The following is a 14,062-nucleotide window of genomic DNA, read 5'->3' as shown; positions in this document are numbered from 1 at the left end:
TTAGCGTTTCCAGATCTGTTATGGTCCAATCAGAGTTATAAGACAAGTCGGTTTAGTTTACTTTTTTTTTTTTTTACCCCTCAGGTAAAATATAGACTACAATCACTTTCATTCACTGAGAGAGAGAGAGCTTCAAATTTTAACACAAGATTGGCTGGTCTAATGAATATTTACTTTAGCCTAATTAAATAATCAATCGGGCAGGCTGTGTCCCCGCCCTCCCCCTGCACCAGAGGGCCATCTCCTCCACAGACAGGCACGCCTCCAGCCCTCAGCGTCTGATCACATTACCTTAGCAACATGTTTCCTCCTCCACGCGCTTAGACCAGCTCAGCTGTCACATCCTCCAGAGAGAGAGAGAGAGAGACACTTCTCAGCTCTGAATGACAAACTCCAAAATGATGTTACGAGTTGCTGTCCCAGGGCGGACCACCTTATCGACTTAATGGTGAGCATGCACCCTACCGGCACACACGGCGTCACCTTACAGTGTAATTGTCAGTCAGCAGAAACGTGCCGCTGGTACCGTGCTGCATGCGGGCGGCAGATGGTCCATGTTTGCTGTGCGCTCTGCCAGTGAGATTACCCGTCCATAGTAAATCCTGGGCCTTTGCAGGATGGGGGCAGACAGACGCATCGGCTGAGTGTAATGCTAAGCTGTTGTTTAGTGCAGACCCACCTTGGCTGCAGGCCTGTTGCGAGACCTGCATTAGCTTCTGTCAGGTGGACTCTCTTAGACCATGATGTGCAGACGTACCTTCTCACACCATTTGGACCCTGGTCTGTTGTAAAGTTCGTACTGACATAATCTGTGCAGGAACACAAGAGGAAGCAAATGGCATGAACTCAAATAGCCTAACAATACAAGCATACACATAACTGATGAGGTGGAGATAAGGGCCTGACTGAATGAGACGGCCTCCTCCCACAGTGTACTGCCAAAGGGGATCACAACTCAGCCACTCTACTGTAAATATATATGACAAGACCTATGATGCTAATGGGGCTCAACTGTGAGACATGACCTACTTATTTGAGGAAAAAAAACATTTGCATTCTTTATTTAGTTTGTGTATTCATGTGATGTGTAGCTGCTATATTGAAAAAAATGAAATCAAGTGAAACAAGAAAGCACACAGAGTAAATGTCTCCAACAATCAACAACGGTGCACAATCCTTTTTTTTCTTTTACTATTTTGATAAAAATGTAGACATTTGCAATCTATGGACTGTCGTTTGATGACCAAACCCTAAATAAGATTTAAAATATAATTGCAGGTTTTGGAGATATCCTAAATAAGAAATAAACAACCTTCTTGGCAGAGGTAATCACCAACAACTTCAGGGCTTCCAGATACTGTACCTATTTTAGTTTTATTCCATGACATAAACCAATATATGTGCCATACCGCAGCTCTTATATGCTGCATGGCTTATGTTTTTTTGTGTCTGGTGGTGGAAAAAACTATAAAGTCGTCTTTAGCTTTTATCATCAGTACTCCATCAGCAGCTGTGAAATATGTTCCGAGGGCAATCTAATGACATTTTGTTGTGTTTTCATTATTATGTAGCTCTATTCTCCCCTTGTATTTATAATATCAGATTTAGCAGGTGTTGATCTGTTTTTCTCCCTTTGATTGGTTAAGGTTCAGTTCATATTAAAGCAAATCTTAACAAAAGAGGGGCTGATTACTTTCCATACAAGTGCACTACAGCTTTCCGTGAGGAGGGTAGGGGGTTTGGTGAGGAAGTGCTTGCCTGATTGAAGTGAGCTAAACTTTTTAAACTCAAGCAACAACACCTGTTAACACCAAGGAGCAGCTTGTTCAGTGTTGGTGAACATTCAAAAAAAGACATTGAATGAAACTTTTAATACATCCTTTGTACCAACTACAGTGTGAAAATCATAAAGCAGTTTTCTGGTATGGTACCCGATAACCTACCGCTGGATAATGATTACGCGGCCATGCTGCGCCATATACCTGCAGTATTTCCTTTATGTAGGGCTCTTAAGGCGCTGTGTGACTGAAATAGTATATACCCCAATTCCCAGAAGCACGGCACAAGTGTTACAAACAAACAAAGAGGCACAGCATTGCTTTATTGAGGTTCTCCTCCAGAGCACCAAATAAACAGGAAACACTGCAGTCTATACTACAGGGGGGCTAGTGACTGATGAAGGTATTGCCTCAAACAAAAATGAGCAATTCATAGAGGTGAAGTCGCACCGGTGAAGCTGTGCTGCTGCTGGCTCTGGCCTAATTTAACCCATGGTTATAACTTCTTTGAGGTATTATGGCCTTGGAAACGTCCTACAGTAGCAGTTTGAAATGTTCCTTGGGGTAATGGAGAACAAAAACATAAAAAAAATTTATATGTGAAGGTGAAGGAACACATGTTAACTGTAGCTTTCCATGCGCTAACCATTCTGAGATATAATTCCGAAAGATGTAATTTTCTTTTTGCTATTAGCCAGTAAATTAATGTTAGCGTTTCACGAAGCTGTCCTGAAATTTCAGTTAAAATTGTTTTTTTTCCATTGGCTTCAATTACTGAGCATTTAGAGTGAGAAAATGTATGCAGGGTTGGTTCTCAGGGTTGCAGGGTCCGGGTTCTCATCAGTGTTATAACTGATTAGCGGTGATGCAGATCGCTTCCCAGGGAGCGTGAGTGATCAGTCGGCAGCGGCTGTGGCCAGCAAGCCTGCTGGTGTTTGGCTTATCAGTCCTCCAGTGGCTCCGCACTCACATCAATGGCTCAGTGGTGCTGTTTCAGTGGTGTCCTGCTGGTGATGGAACATGGGAAGCTAAACAGATTTTTATGGTGTTTGAAGCTTAGCTGCAGGATATCAGATTTATTATGTTTCGCACGATCCACTAATGACAATGCTTCGGGTGAATCATCACAAATCTCGGAGCTAAAGGGGTTATGATTTGTGAACGTGTTCAGAAACACGTCTGCATTCCGACCCACTTAATGATGATGGCAGTTGACCTTTTTCAGCTCTAACCCACTCTGAAATGGGACATCATCTACCAAATCCATCACCCCACTGTTGACAGAATGAAATAGACTGTTTAACAGTGAGTGGGCAGAGAAAGGAATTCTGTGCCAGTGGATTTAAAGCCTGTGTTTTTACTTTGAGTCTTTCTCAGGTGAATTAACTTTCCAAAAGATTGTTTGTTTGTTTTTTGTCACAAAGAAAGAGGACTGGGCTTTCAGAATGAATTGGCATGCTGGTCAGGAACGATGTAACTTCTCTGCCAAATTATTTGTGGGATTAATAGAAAGACCATATACTCATTCCGTAATGGCAGCCATAAAGTCTGTCTGCCTCATCTGCAGTGATAACTGGAGAGATATTTGCTCTCACCTTCGGATTCAATCATTTCAGCAGCTTCATTGAGGTGAAGAGATTTGTAAATGGGTCTTTCTTGTTGATGTTCCTGAGGAATGTATAACAGAAAAACAGCAGCTTTCAACATTGTGGCAGGCTTACAAATTATTTGTATTCAAATTGTATTTGTTTTATTCAACTTTATCTAACGTGCAACACAAATGTAACCTTCCAAGAAGTCGTCTCCTGTCCCTGAGCAGACAAACAAACGTGCACTCACAATGGAGCACAATAGCAAACACGCACAACATTCAGTCACCGCAGCTGTCGGGGCCTGAGAAGTTCTGAATCAAGGAAATCATGATGAGAAATTACCATATGCAAGAAGGCTTGCACTATTTATCTCAACAATGTTTGCCTCAACTTACACCTGCGCGTCCTCATTCTTGCATAAGTGCCATTATACAGTAACTAGCAGTTGCGCCTCACTCACTAGCCAACATCTTCATCTCCGCCTGTGCATGGCGCCGACGGCTTAATGAGCCAAACTTTGCTGCTTGATTTGAAAAAAAGAAAACGTAATTTTTCTCATTAGATGGCAAGTTCGCAAATGTTTTCAGATGTGGCCTAGTTTATGATCAAACAGTACTCTGTGAGCTTTGTTACGTAGAATGACCTGTCTAGTGCTTATTTTTAATGGATTGTAGCCTGCACAGCTGCGGCTAATGATTAATGTAACTGATTCATCTGTGGATCTTTTTCATGATTAATTGATGGGTTGTTGAATCATGTATAGTGAAAAATAACCATCACAAATTCCCTAAATTGACCTAAGTTGAGTTATTCCAGTGCCGGTTTTGTCCGAAAAGGAAAGACATTCGGTTTACTGTCAAAAAAGACTCAGACAAAATAGCAAGTATTTATATTTGAGACACTAAACCACTTTATAAAACTTAAACAATTTGATCTATTATCAAAGGATTACTTTTCTGTCGATCGCCTAATCGTTGAATGCACCGAGCATTTGACCAGATGTAGTCCAGTTTGATGTGATCATTTGTTATGTCCTCTTGGCATCTCTCTCAGTCATCAGTCAAGCGAGGATTTACACCGCTACCTTGATCCATTGCCCTCTGCACACCTGCGTGATTGGCATCCCAAAACGTGGATGGAACTAAGCTATAATGAAAACAGTAGGCTGTGCAAGGCAATTAGTTGACCCCCCCCCCCCCCCACCCACATGCATGACCTTGCTTCTGACCCCATTGCCCTTATTACTTGAACCTCTCCAGTGGTTGGCCCGCAGTTTAATCCTGACTGATCAATACCTTTAAGGCGTCTTTATATCACAGAAAATCTTTTGGCCTGTTTAAGTGGAGGACAACAGTATAGATTGCTGTAATGGTATGAATTACTATTGATTATAATTCAGATTAAATTAATTTAAAACCACTGCACAGTTATGAAGGATGAATGTGCTTAAGGGTCTAAATTGCATTCATCATGCAAACGGTCGAAACCGCCTCTGAGTATCTCACGTTGGATTGTGCGAAACCAAATTGCATTAGAGGTTGTTGTGAAAAATTCTTATTAGGGATCAAATATATTGACCTTCATTTAAATCACTAGGCCATGCATGTGTTTTGCTTCCTGCCGCATATGTTGAAATTGAGGACAGAAGAAAGGGCAGTATTTCCTCCTGATTTCTTTCCCCTTGCTACAGCGCTTCCTCCAGCATCGATCCATTCCTCATGCTGCTCGTGGACGTTGCCAGTTCGATGTCACATGCGTGGTGATATAAGATGCTCTTTTTATCCCAGCTGTCTCTGCGCTCCAACTTTGGATTTCAGATCTTGGTGAAACAGACTTGCTGTCGTGTTGACCAAGCTTTTGTTGTGTTTGGTAGATGAAGTGAAAATAAGTGCATTGTTGTATTATATATATTACTATGCCATGTATTATTGAATTGTGGTAGCTACTATAAAAGTCCAATATGCATCTGTGGTAGGCTACCAGTCATGAACTCCTGCCATAATCACATTACTGGTAATAAGCAACTGATCTCAGTCAACACCACTGCTACAACAGTGCTACCCGCAGCTGCAGAAACTCTTCAAGCTGTTATTGTTTGGGGTCATATTAGAATCGGGTGTTTGTCTTATGCAATTCTTTTAAAATAGATTTTATTTTTTTTTCTAATTGTTTTTCTTGATTCAGACTGCGTTTAGGTTGTTTTGAGAGTTGTTATCTGTTGTATTCTTTTTGGTAATTTCATATCTGATGTTATAATCACATTTGTGTTTGGTTACGATCTTGTGACATATTACGTCATATAATTCGCCATCCCCCTCTTGGAATACGGCCGTTGCCATGTTGTTGTTTTTTGCAACCGATGAATGGAATTTACCATATTTGGAAAGCGGAGGGGTGACGTAGTGACGCTGGATACGGATCTGGTAGCGGCAGCGACCTGTCAATCACAGTAAGCCCGTCCTAAAGCATACTCCCCTTTATGGTCTATTTGACTCTAAATGGATCATAATTTACTAAATGAACATCATGCTGTATAGAAAATACTTCAAACTAGTGTTTGAGACCACAAACTCATGTTTACAATGTTTACTGAGCTAATAAATCAAGTAAGAAGTAGGGTCATTTTCTCATAGTCTTCTCTACAATCGGACTTCATTTTGCAAACAGAAGAGTCGCCTCCTGTTGGTGAGTAGAGAGAATGCACGCTTTAAGACACTTCCGCATCGGCTTAATTTAGCAGAAACGGAGGTTGTCAGCTAATGTGCTCTTCAAGATTAAAGACAGTTGTGTTATGTTTTTCTTTGCTAATTAACTTCTAGTACAAGTAAACAAGCCAGTAAGGCTAAAAACCAGCCCACTGATACCGCCAGTGGTCTCTATAGCTCTGTAGACTTGAAGGGATGATTCTCTGTATAGGTTTTTCAATACAAGTGAGTTGTAATATAAAAACATCGATTAGAGAAGCTTTAAATAATAGTTAAACCAAAAATAGATAAACTAATAGTATGCTTTTTATTCCTCCATTGCTGGTAATAATGAATACCCTTCAAAAACTACATACATAAACCAGTTACATGTTTTTATCTGAATTTAATTATTTTTTTCTCCAGCTTGTGAGACACAATATTCAACCTCATCTCATGTAAATGAGGTTGAATGGGTGCCCACACAGCCCTCATGACAATACTTGCAATCTCATTCACTGTATCACTCCCCCTTTATTGATATTGTTGTTCCATATTCAGCGTTTTATTACTTATCACCATGCAGTTATTCATATCAGCCCTTGTGAGCTGATCAAGGAGCAGAGTTTTTGTCTTGCAGTGAGGCTTCTGTACTTTGTTGTTTTATCTCTTGCACATGGATGAAAAGGGCCTGAGGGAAAAAGACAATGCTGTCTGCTTTAACTCATCTCACTGCATGACATTGAGGTATCAGGCACCGGCAGGGAAGAGAGAATATTTTATCTGACATTGTCACTCTCTGTAAAAAAAACCTCAGGGAGACCGAGGCTGCTGTGACACACTTGGTGGTCAGCAGCACCGCATGTGATTATGGCGGCTCAGCTAGACTCGCTGAAGTCTATTTGTTACAATGAAGCAAAGTATGCATGATTGCAGTGCGGTCGTGTTTTTCTGCCTCCGCACCGGCATCAGCCGTGGCCAGAGGCATACTCTTGGTTTGTCTGTCCCATTCTCGTGAACACGGTATCTCAGAAACGGCAATTTCTACAAATTCAAACATTCACTTGTGCTGATTACAATTTGGTGGGCAGAGGTCCAAGTTCATTAATGGTAGTAAAACATGTAATTTGCATACCGCAACTTGAGTGGTTGAAGGAGGAATACGACCGCAAGGCGGTAATTCTACTTCATCAAGTTTTGAGCTGTAGAAATAACTCATATTAGACAAACGTGTTTTGTAGAACTAGAATCTACTTCCTTTTGCAAATCATTAATCACAATCTTTGTTTTCCTCAGGTCGTTACTAATCATGTGGACTTCTTGGAGTACGCGGAACAGCATCTCATGGAGTATAATACAACGCATTTGCCTCATTCATTCTCCAGAAGACATATGTTGAGTCCCGGATTGATTTGTATTAAATAGTAAGAGAGGGGCAGCATGGGGGCATCATTGTTTCACATGATTGCTGTCTTTGTGGCTGTCCATCTGATCCACTGCCAAGCAGTTTGCAACAGACAAGCTTCACTTGAATGGCACCCTAAGCAACACACAATCCAAATGAATTGGACACTCGTAGGAAACATCTGTAGGAGTGTTTCCGAATGTTGGTATTCTCAAGGGGGAGAGGAGTCAACTGGGCCCCCTATCAACTTCCCACAGATATGCCCACTTCAGCTGCAACATGGAGACAAACTGTTGATGTCTGCTGATGAAACACTGAAGTCGTACGGCATCAGACTCCTCAATGTTTCAAAAGACGGCTTTGAGAGCTGTTCAACAACTGGACAGATACAAGATCAGTTTCTTTTCCCCCACAATCTAAATGGAAGTGAGCAAGTTGAGGCTAAGTGGCTCGTCCCAGGTTGTCATTACTTCATCGCTCTGCATGAAGGAGACACGCAGCTGTGCAAGCATGGCTTACGGCTCAATGTGTCTGTTAAAACGCAACTTTGCCAGGGGTCTCCTCTGCTGCGACTTTGTTCGGGGAGCGGTGTTTGTCAAACAGGCCTGTGGGAAGATGCATACCGCTGTCTATGCCACCACCACTACTCCGGGAGGTTTTGTGAAAAGTCTGATGGTTGTTTGGATAACCCTTGTGAAAACAAAGGAGTCTGTTTGAGCAATGGATCCACAGACCTCAACCACAGAACATATAAATGTCTGTGTCCTCCACATTTTACAGGTAAGGACAGTATGGACTGATTGCAATGTTCTTGTCCAATGTTCTTTTTTCAATAAAGTCTGACTGTCAGCTGTTCTAAATGTCTTCAAGGTTGTTCATCAAGAGCTTATTTTGGACTTGCAGGTGTTAGAAGTTGCAGCTTTGTCTTCTTTACTCAGAAGAACTTCCATTCTGACGACATGATGTGTGTGTGTGTGGCCGTGACGTTACTCTCTGTGGCACTGTGTGCGGTGTAAAACCATCATGAGGCACAAGTGTATAAATGTTTTTTTTTCAATTAGAAATTCAAATAAATAGCATCAGCAGTTGTTTTGTACATGCCCAGAAACTTCATAACCCAGGCATATCTTTTTATCTGTGTATTTCTGTGTTGTATAGACAACTGACTTGCCATTTGTTTTAGGCGTTAACTGCTCTGAAGTCGTTGGAAAAGAAAACTGTGACAGAATTTGTGAAAATGGGACATGCGTTCAAGGGTTGCCTGCTTCCTTCAAATGCATCTGTGACACAGGATTCTCTGGTAAGCAGCTCTTTTTCAGCTTGTTGTTTTTGTAATATAGATGGATCGTCTGACTTTGACAATAAAAACACAATATTTGAAAGTAATTGTACAGCTTTGATCGCTGCGAGGCGAATCATACACAGACAATCCGTTTTTTCTTCAAGCTATTTACAAAAGGCAGCGGGCGAGATTTTGCTGCATCCCAGTTTCATTTGCACAACTGTGTCATTTGCCTCGAAGGGGCAACTATCTGTGGAAAAGGTCAAAGCTGAAAACTGAAAAGTCATATATCTTTTAAAGATCAACATTTCCTCATGGGCTTCAAACCTGATCCTACAATGTTATATTTGTCATCATAATATATGAAGCGGCCACCTTTTAATCAAATACCTCACCTCACGTTACGACGTGGTCGTAAACAGCCAGTGCTAAACTGCTGGCTAACTGAGCGTGTTGCAGTTGGTAAAACAAAGGTTTACTGCAATCAATTAAAATGTAATTTATTGTGTAGTGTTTCTGCTAAGCATATTAAATCAGACCTTTTGATATTGGTCGCCGTCTGTGAGCTTAAAAAAAATGTCTTTCTCATTTCTACTGAATTCTGTATAAATCACTATGTGTCATGCTCACGGTTTTGATGGTCTGATCAGCTTGAGCCAAGTAAAGGCTAAAGTATGCAAATGCCTCTTCACCTGAATAAATTCCAAAAGGGTATCAAACACAAATGTAACGTATTTTCCATTAGCAGCCAAATTGTGTTCCTTGCCATGTGATTTAGGCGAGTTACTTAAGGGCTCGTATGCAAGCATTGGGTGGCAATCGTGATCCGGTGAGCTTGTTTATGAGACATTACCACTTCAGCCATGATTTAGGTAATGAGCCTCATTTGCTCCAGTAACTTACAGTTAGGTTAAATGGGTATCAAACACAAGTGGGTTATAAGACCTGGATACTCCTTGGGTTGCCCTGGATATCATTGTCTGCTGTAAAACTAGCCTGCATTGAACTTTCTGGAGTAAAAACTCCAGGTGGCTCCTCGCATTGATTCATTGTTTTGTTTGGAGCACAATTTGTCCCGGCAGCTTTCTTGAAGTGTCATAGCTTTGCCTTTTCGAGTCCAGCCCATGCTTTCAGCTTATTATTTTCGGAAGAAGTGGTTTCAAGGTTATTGCCAATGCTGGCATCCTTTTTTCAGTCGAATACAGAAGAAGAAGAAAGTACAGGGTGAAGGATAGTATAAGACGCCTCCGAGAGCAACTCTGAATAAAAACATGAAAGAGAAGATTACAAGAGAATTCTGTGAATCTTTAAAGGGAACTAAAAACGCTTTGCCCTTGTGCTCTTGTGTGTCAGGAATGCTGGATGTTAATACTTAGATAAAGGACATGTACAGTATATTCCAGAAAGAGTTTATTGTTTATTATCAAAGAAACATTTAATTATCAGATAGTATGTCAAAGTAATCTCATATAAACTTTGAAATTATTTTTCCTTAATTACATCTGATAAAAGTCAATGGCCCATGGCCTTAAAAAGTTTGTAAGTGTCAAAGAATTGTCTCAGCTTCAACACAGGTCTATTGATGAAAACAATTTCTTGAACTAATTTAAATATGTTTTCCGACATGATGTACGGGCATATAGCTGAGAAAGAAAAAAAAATGCCATCTGCAGTAAATAACTTATATATTGGGACATTTTTCTTCAACCAAACAGGTGGCATTGTAAAGAAATGTGCGCCCTCGTCTGATGTTAAATGGATAATTCATATAATTCACATCAGAAATAAATTGGTTACTCACATGCACCCTCTGCCTTTGCAGCTTTTATCTAATTTGCTTTAATTGCCGCTGCTCTCTCAAGTAAGCCGACTCCACCGGGTGCTTTAGCATAGTCATGGTGTCCTGCTGTCCCATCAGCTTCTTGGGAGTTCTGTGGAGCTTGTGCTTCCTTTACCTCCCTGCTGCAGTTGCCTCATTAATCAACTGGAAGTTAGTGGCTGCTCCAGTGCTGGCTGCCCTCATAGGCCAAAGTCTATGCGCACAGAATAATGAGCCCAACTCATGGGAACTCAAATGAGATTTTCTTTTGATTTGACTCTCCTTTGGACTATCTCTCGGGTATTTGTTGCAAGGTATTACCATCTTTACAGGGCATTTTCCATTTGGTAGAAGGTGCTAATTGTTTTTTCAATCTTGTTGGTAGTAATATGATTTTTTTTTTAAGGTTTAATTTGGATAATATATGTACTCATTACCCTTGTTAAACAATTTAATTAGAGAGTGACACAATATTATTTCTTTATGTACGTATATTAGATTTCTGCCGTTCATAATCACAGCAATAATAAGGGATGATTTTGAGATGAACAGATCAGTGGTAGACATAAATGCCAATACAAATCGTTAAAAAAACAACATATTAGGATTCCATCTTGAGTGCTGAGAGTGCTACAACCACTTTATGTCATAAATGTTTGTAACAGATGGGAGTGTTCCTAAACATGTAGTAGTTTGCATTTGGACCGCTCATGAAAACTCAATATCTGGTGGAAAATGAGTTAAGGAAGAAGCACGCCCTGGAGTTGTATACAGTAAGATTGATGCCCACAGAGGAGGCTATGAGGAGCCTCTGGGACATGAGCACTCGTATCAGCAGGGGGATTAAAGAAAATATGCAAAGAAAGAGTCACTGGAAAGACAAATGTGTAGGCACCTTGTGAAGAACACAAAAATGAAAACCCTCACCAGGGAATAACATCAACTTTTATTCACCTTGAACCTGCAGGGAATTCAGTCTAATTTTATCCGTTGCATACAATGTCACTCCGGCATTACCCCGACTCTGGTTATGCTCCTGCTGGTGAAAGTGTTGTGGTCCTGCAGTATTTAGAAAACTACTGGCTACAGCTTAGTTTGGAAGTACTTTATCTCAGAAGATGCTTATGAAACGGGCTGCAGCACTAAATACAGTTCAGTGAAAATCCACCATGAAAATCATTCCTACATACTGATGATGACTTTCCTTTTATTACTGTACTTGGCACAGTGGTATCGACTTATTTCTTTTGGATTACATGATGAAAATATTACACCTTCCACGTTGGGAACTCTTGTGTGATATGTCTGCACAAACTGATTCATTATTTCAGTCCATATTTTAAATCAATGTATACCAAAGTGTTGCATATTACAGTACAGTATGCCACAAGAGTAGTAAAATTGTCAATGATTATCGGAATAATGATAATAATATTGTGAAAAGAAGCAGCAATAATGATGGCTGCATCATTTGTCATGTTTAACTTGTTGTCCTTGGTCATTCAGGCAAGTTTATTAGTGGCATTATTCAAGCACAGAGAAGGTGATGAAATGTATGTATAAGGACATAAAAATGAAAAAAATAAATCTGTTGAAATGGAATGAGATGAATTAAACAAGAACAAATCAAATGATGATGCAATTTGACAAAAACATAACCGTGTATAACAACAAACTGTTTTCCCTAAAGACTGCCACAGGTTTGAACCGCATATTACTTTATAATGTTGCTTGTTGTGTTCGAAGTGTTTACAGTACCATCAAGCAACTGCCGTTCCTGATTACCGCCCTGACCCAATGCTCATTTATATTAATGCTACAGTAGACCTGACTGCACAGGATGGCAGCTGCAGACCGACCGACCCTCCTGTGTTGTTGCACAAGCACAAACTTGAATATACACGCTCACAGCATGAAACGCAACACCATGAGATTGAGGCAATTTTGCCTCACAAGCATTAAGCAGGAAAATTACAAGGCACACACTCAACTCCCTGTTTATAGCTTTAAGAGAAAACCGTACATTTGAAGGTGAACCAAACCTAATGATCGATTTTGTTACCTGGTCGGAATATTTGCTTTAGTCTTAACTACGACTTTGGTTTCCCTGAAGTGAAGAACTCTGGGGTAACTTTAGTGAGGTTTCTTTGTCTTTTCTATATACATGTGCAGGATAACATCTTGCTGGTTTTGCTTATTTTCCAGTTGGTGTGAATTGTTGGCTTCAGTGGGAAGGTTTCTGAAATGGGCAATTAGGCTCTATAGTATATCATCAATCATATGCCACCATAGCAGCCTGACAGCGATGATGCTGTTTACAGTTGATCTTGCCTTTTAGTTTAATTGTGCTTGTCACAATTAAATTAGTGGTCCTGCACATGCCTCCATCCTGTGTAATTATTGATAGTCAGTCACCCCTTCCTCCATGGATTATAGTCATGTCAGTCATGTCTTTTCAGGCATAAACTTGGTCAAACAGCTCTGAAGCGATTTCATACATGTGCCATGTTACTTTCCATGTTCACCGCTTGGGCTTTAATAGTTTTAAGTAGAATGTGTTAATGTCTGCTGTGCAAAGAACACCGGTTGACAGGTTTTTTGAACATTATAGTTTCTAGATGTTAATACAATCTGAATAAAAGTGCTGTAATTTTGTGCTGTCTGTTTTCCAGGCCCACCTTGTGAGAAGAGGAAAGCCCCCTGTGATCCAAATCCATGCAGAAATGGTGGCGTATGTGAAGAAAGCCTCAAAGGATTTGTCTGTCGTTGTCCGGAAAGATTTGGGGGCGTCTACTGTGACTCCACAGTTGTCTTCGATTGCGTGTCATACGCATGTCAGGAGGAACGAATTTGCACTACAGGGGAGCATGTGAGGATTTAATTTCCCTTATTTGTTTTATCTCAGTGGGAGATAAACAAGAAATGGCACATGAAGATTAATATAGAGTTTTGAAACAAGATCAAATGGCTTCATTCTGAAGGCTGCAGCAGCAATTAATATTTCCTGCTGAAGATGAGCCCAGGGTGTTTGCATCCTCTAGTATTTTGATTGAATGACCTATCACATGTTTAAGTGCCAGTTTGAAATGTCTCTCATTAAAAGCTTTTTGTAATTAGACACCTTCTGCAACGTTCGACTTTCACTGGAAATGCCATCGTGGTCTAACATTTTGCTAAGGCAGTAGTGTTTCTAATGTTCTCGAGGATGCACAAGAGAAAATACAATAATAGTCTAATTGTCTTTCCCTGACCTTTGTTTTGTTCATTACAGTTTGCCAAATGCACTGCACATTCACAGCTAACCTAAAGAAACCAGAGTAGAGCAGACTAAAAGGGACATTTATCAAAATAATGCCTGATCTTGCTGCGGCTTGACGTAGATATTTATTTCTAGAAGCTTAATGTGAAACTCAAATCTCATTAACTTTGAATTACATCACCATTAGCATTTATTAGCCTCTTGTGGTTTCTAAAACTCATATTAAAACATATATAAAACACA

At 40.3% G+C, this 14,062-nt stretch overlaps 1 protein-coding gene across 3 annotated transcripts in view; it reads left to right on the top strand.

Moving 5' to 3' along the window:
• The first annotated feature begins 325 nt into the window (after positions 1–325).
• Positions 326–14,062, top strand: part of eys (eyes shut homolog) — a 154,088-nt gene continuing 140,351 nt past the window's right edge. For 2 of the 3 annotated variants that reach the window (XM_031873083.1, XM_031873080.1), the window contains exons 1-4: positions 326–448; positions 7,351–8,239; positions 8,643–8,759; positions 13,233–13,429. In XM_031873083.1, the coding sequence (XP_031728943.1) occupies positions 7,495–8,239; positions 8,643–8,759; positions 13,233–13,429 (1,059 nt within the window). In that variant the 5' untranslated portion in view covers positions 326–448; positions 7,351–7,494. The remainder of the gene's footprint in view (positions 449–7,350; positions 8,240–8,642; positions 8,760–13,232; positions 13,430–14,062) is intronic. The other variant, XM_031873088.1, reaches the window with a different exon arrangement.

Source organism: Anarrhichthys ocellatus, unplaced genomic scaffold, assembly GCF_004355925.1.
Source record: "Anarrhichthys ocellatus isolate YVR2014 unplaced genomic scaffold, GSC_Weel_1.0 scaffold3, whole genome shotgun sequence".
NCBI lineage: Eukaryota > Metazoa > Chordata > Actinopteri > Perciformes > Anarhichadidae > Anarrhichthys > Anarrhichthys ocellatus.
The sequence above is the reverse complement of the archived record's forward strand: the minus strand, read 5'-3'. Positions and strand labels throughout refer to the sequence as shown.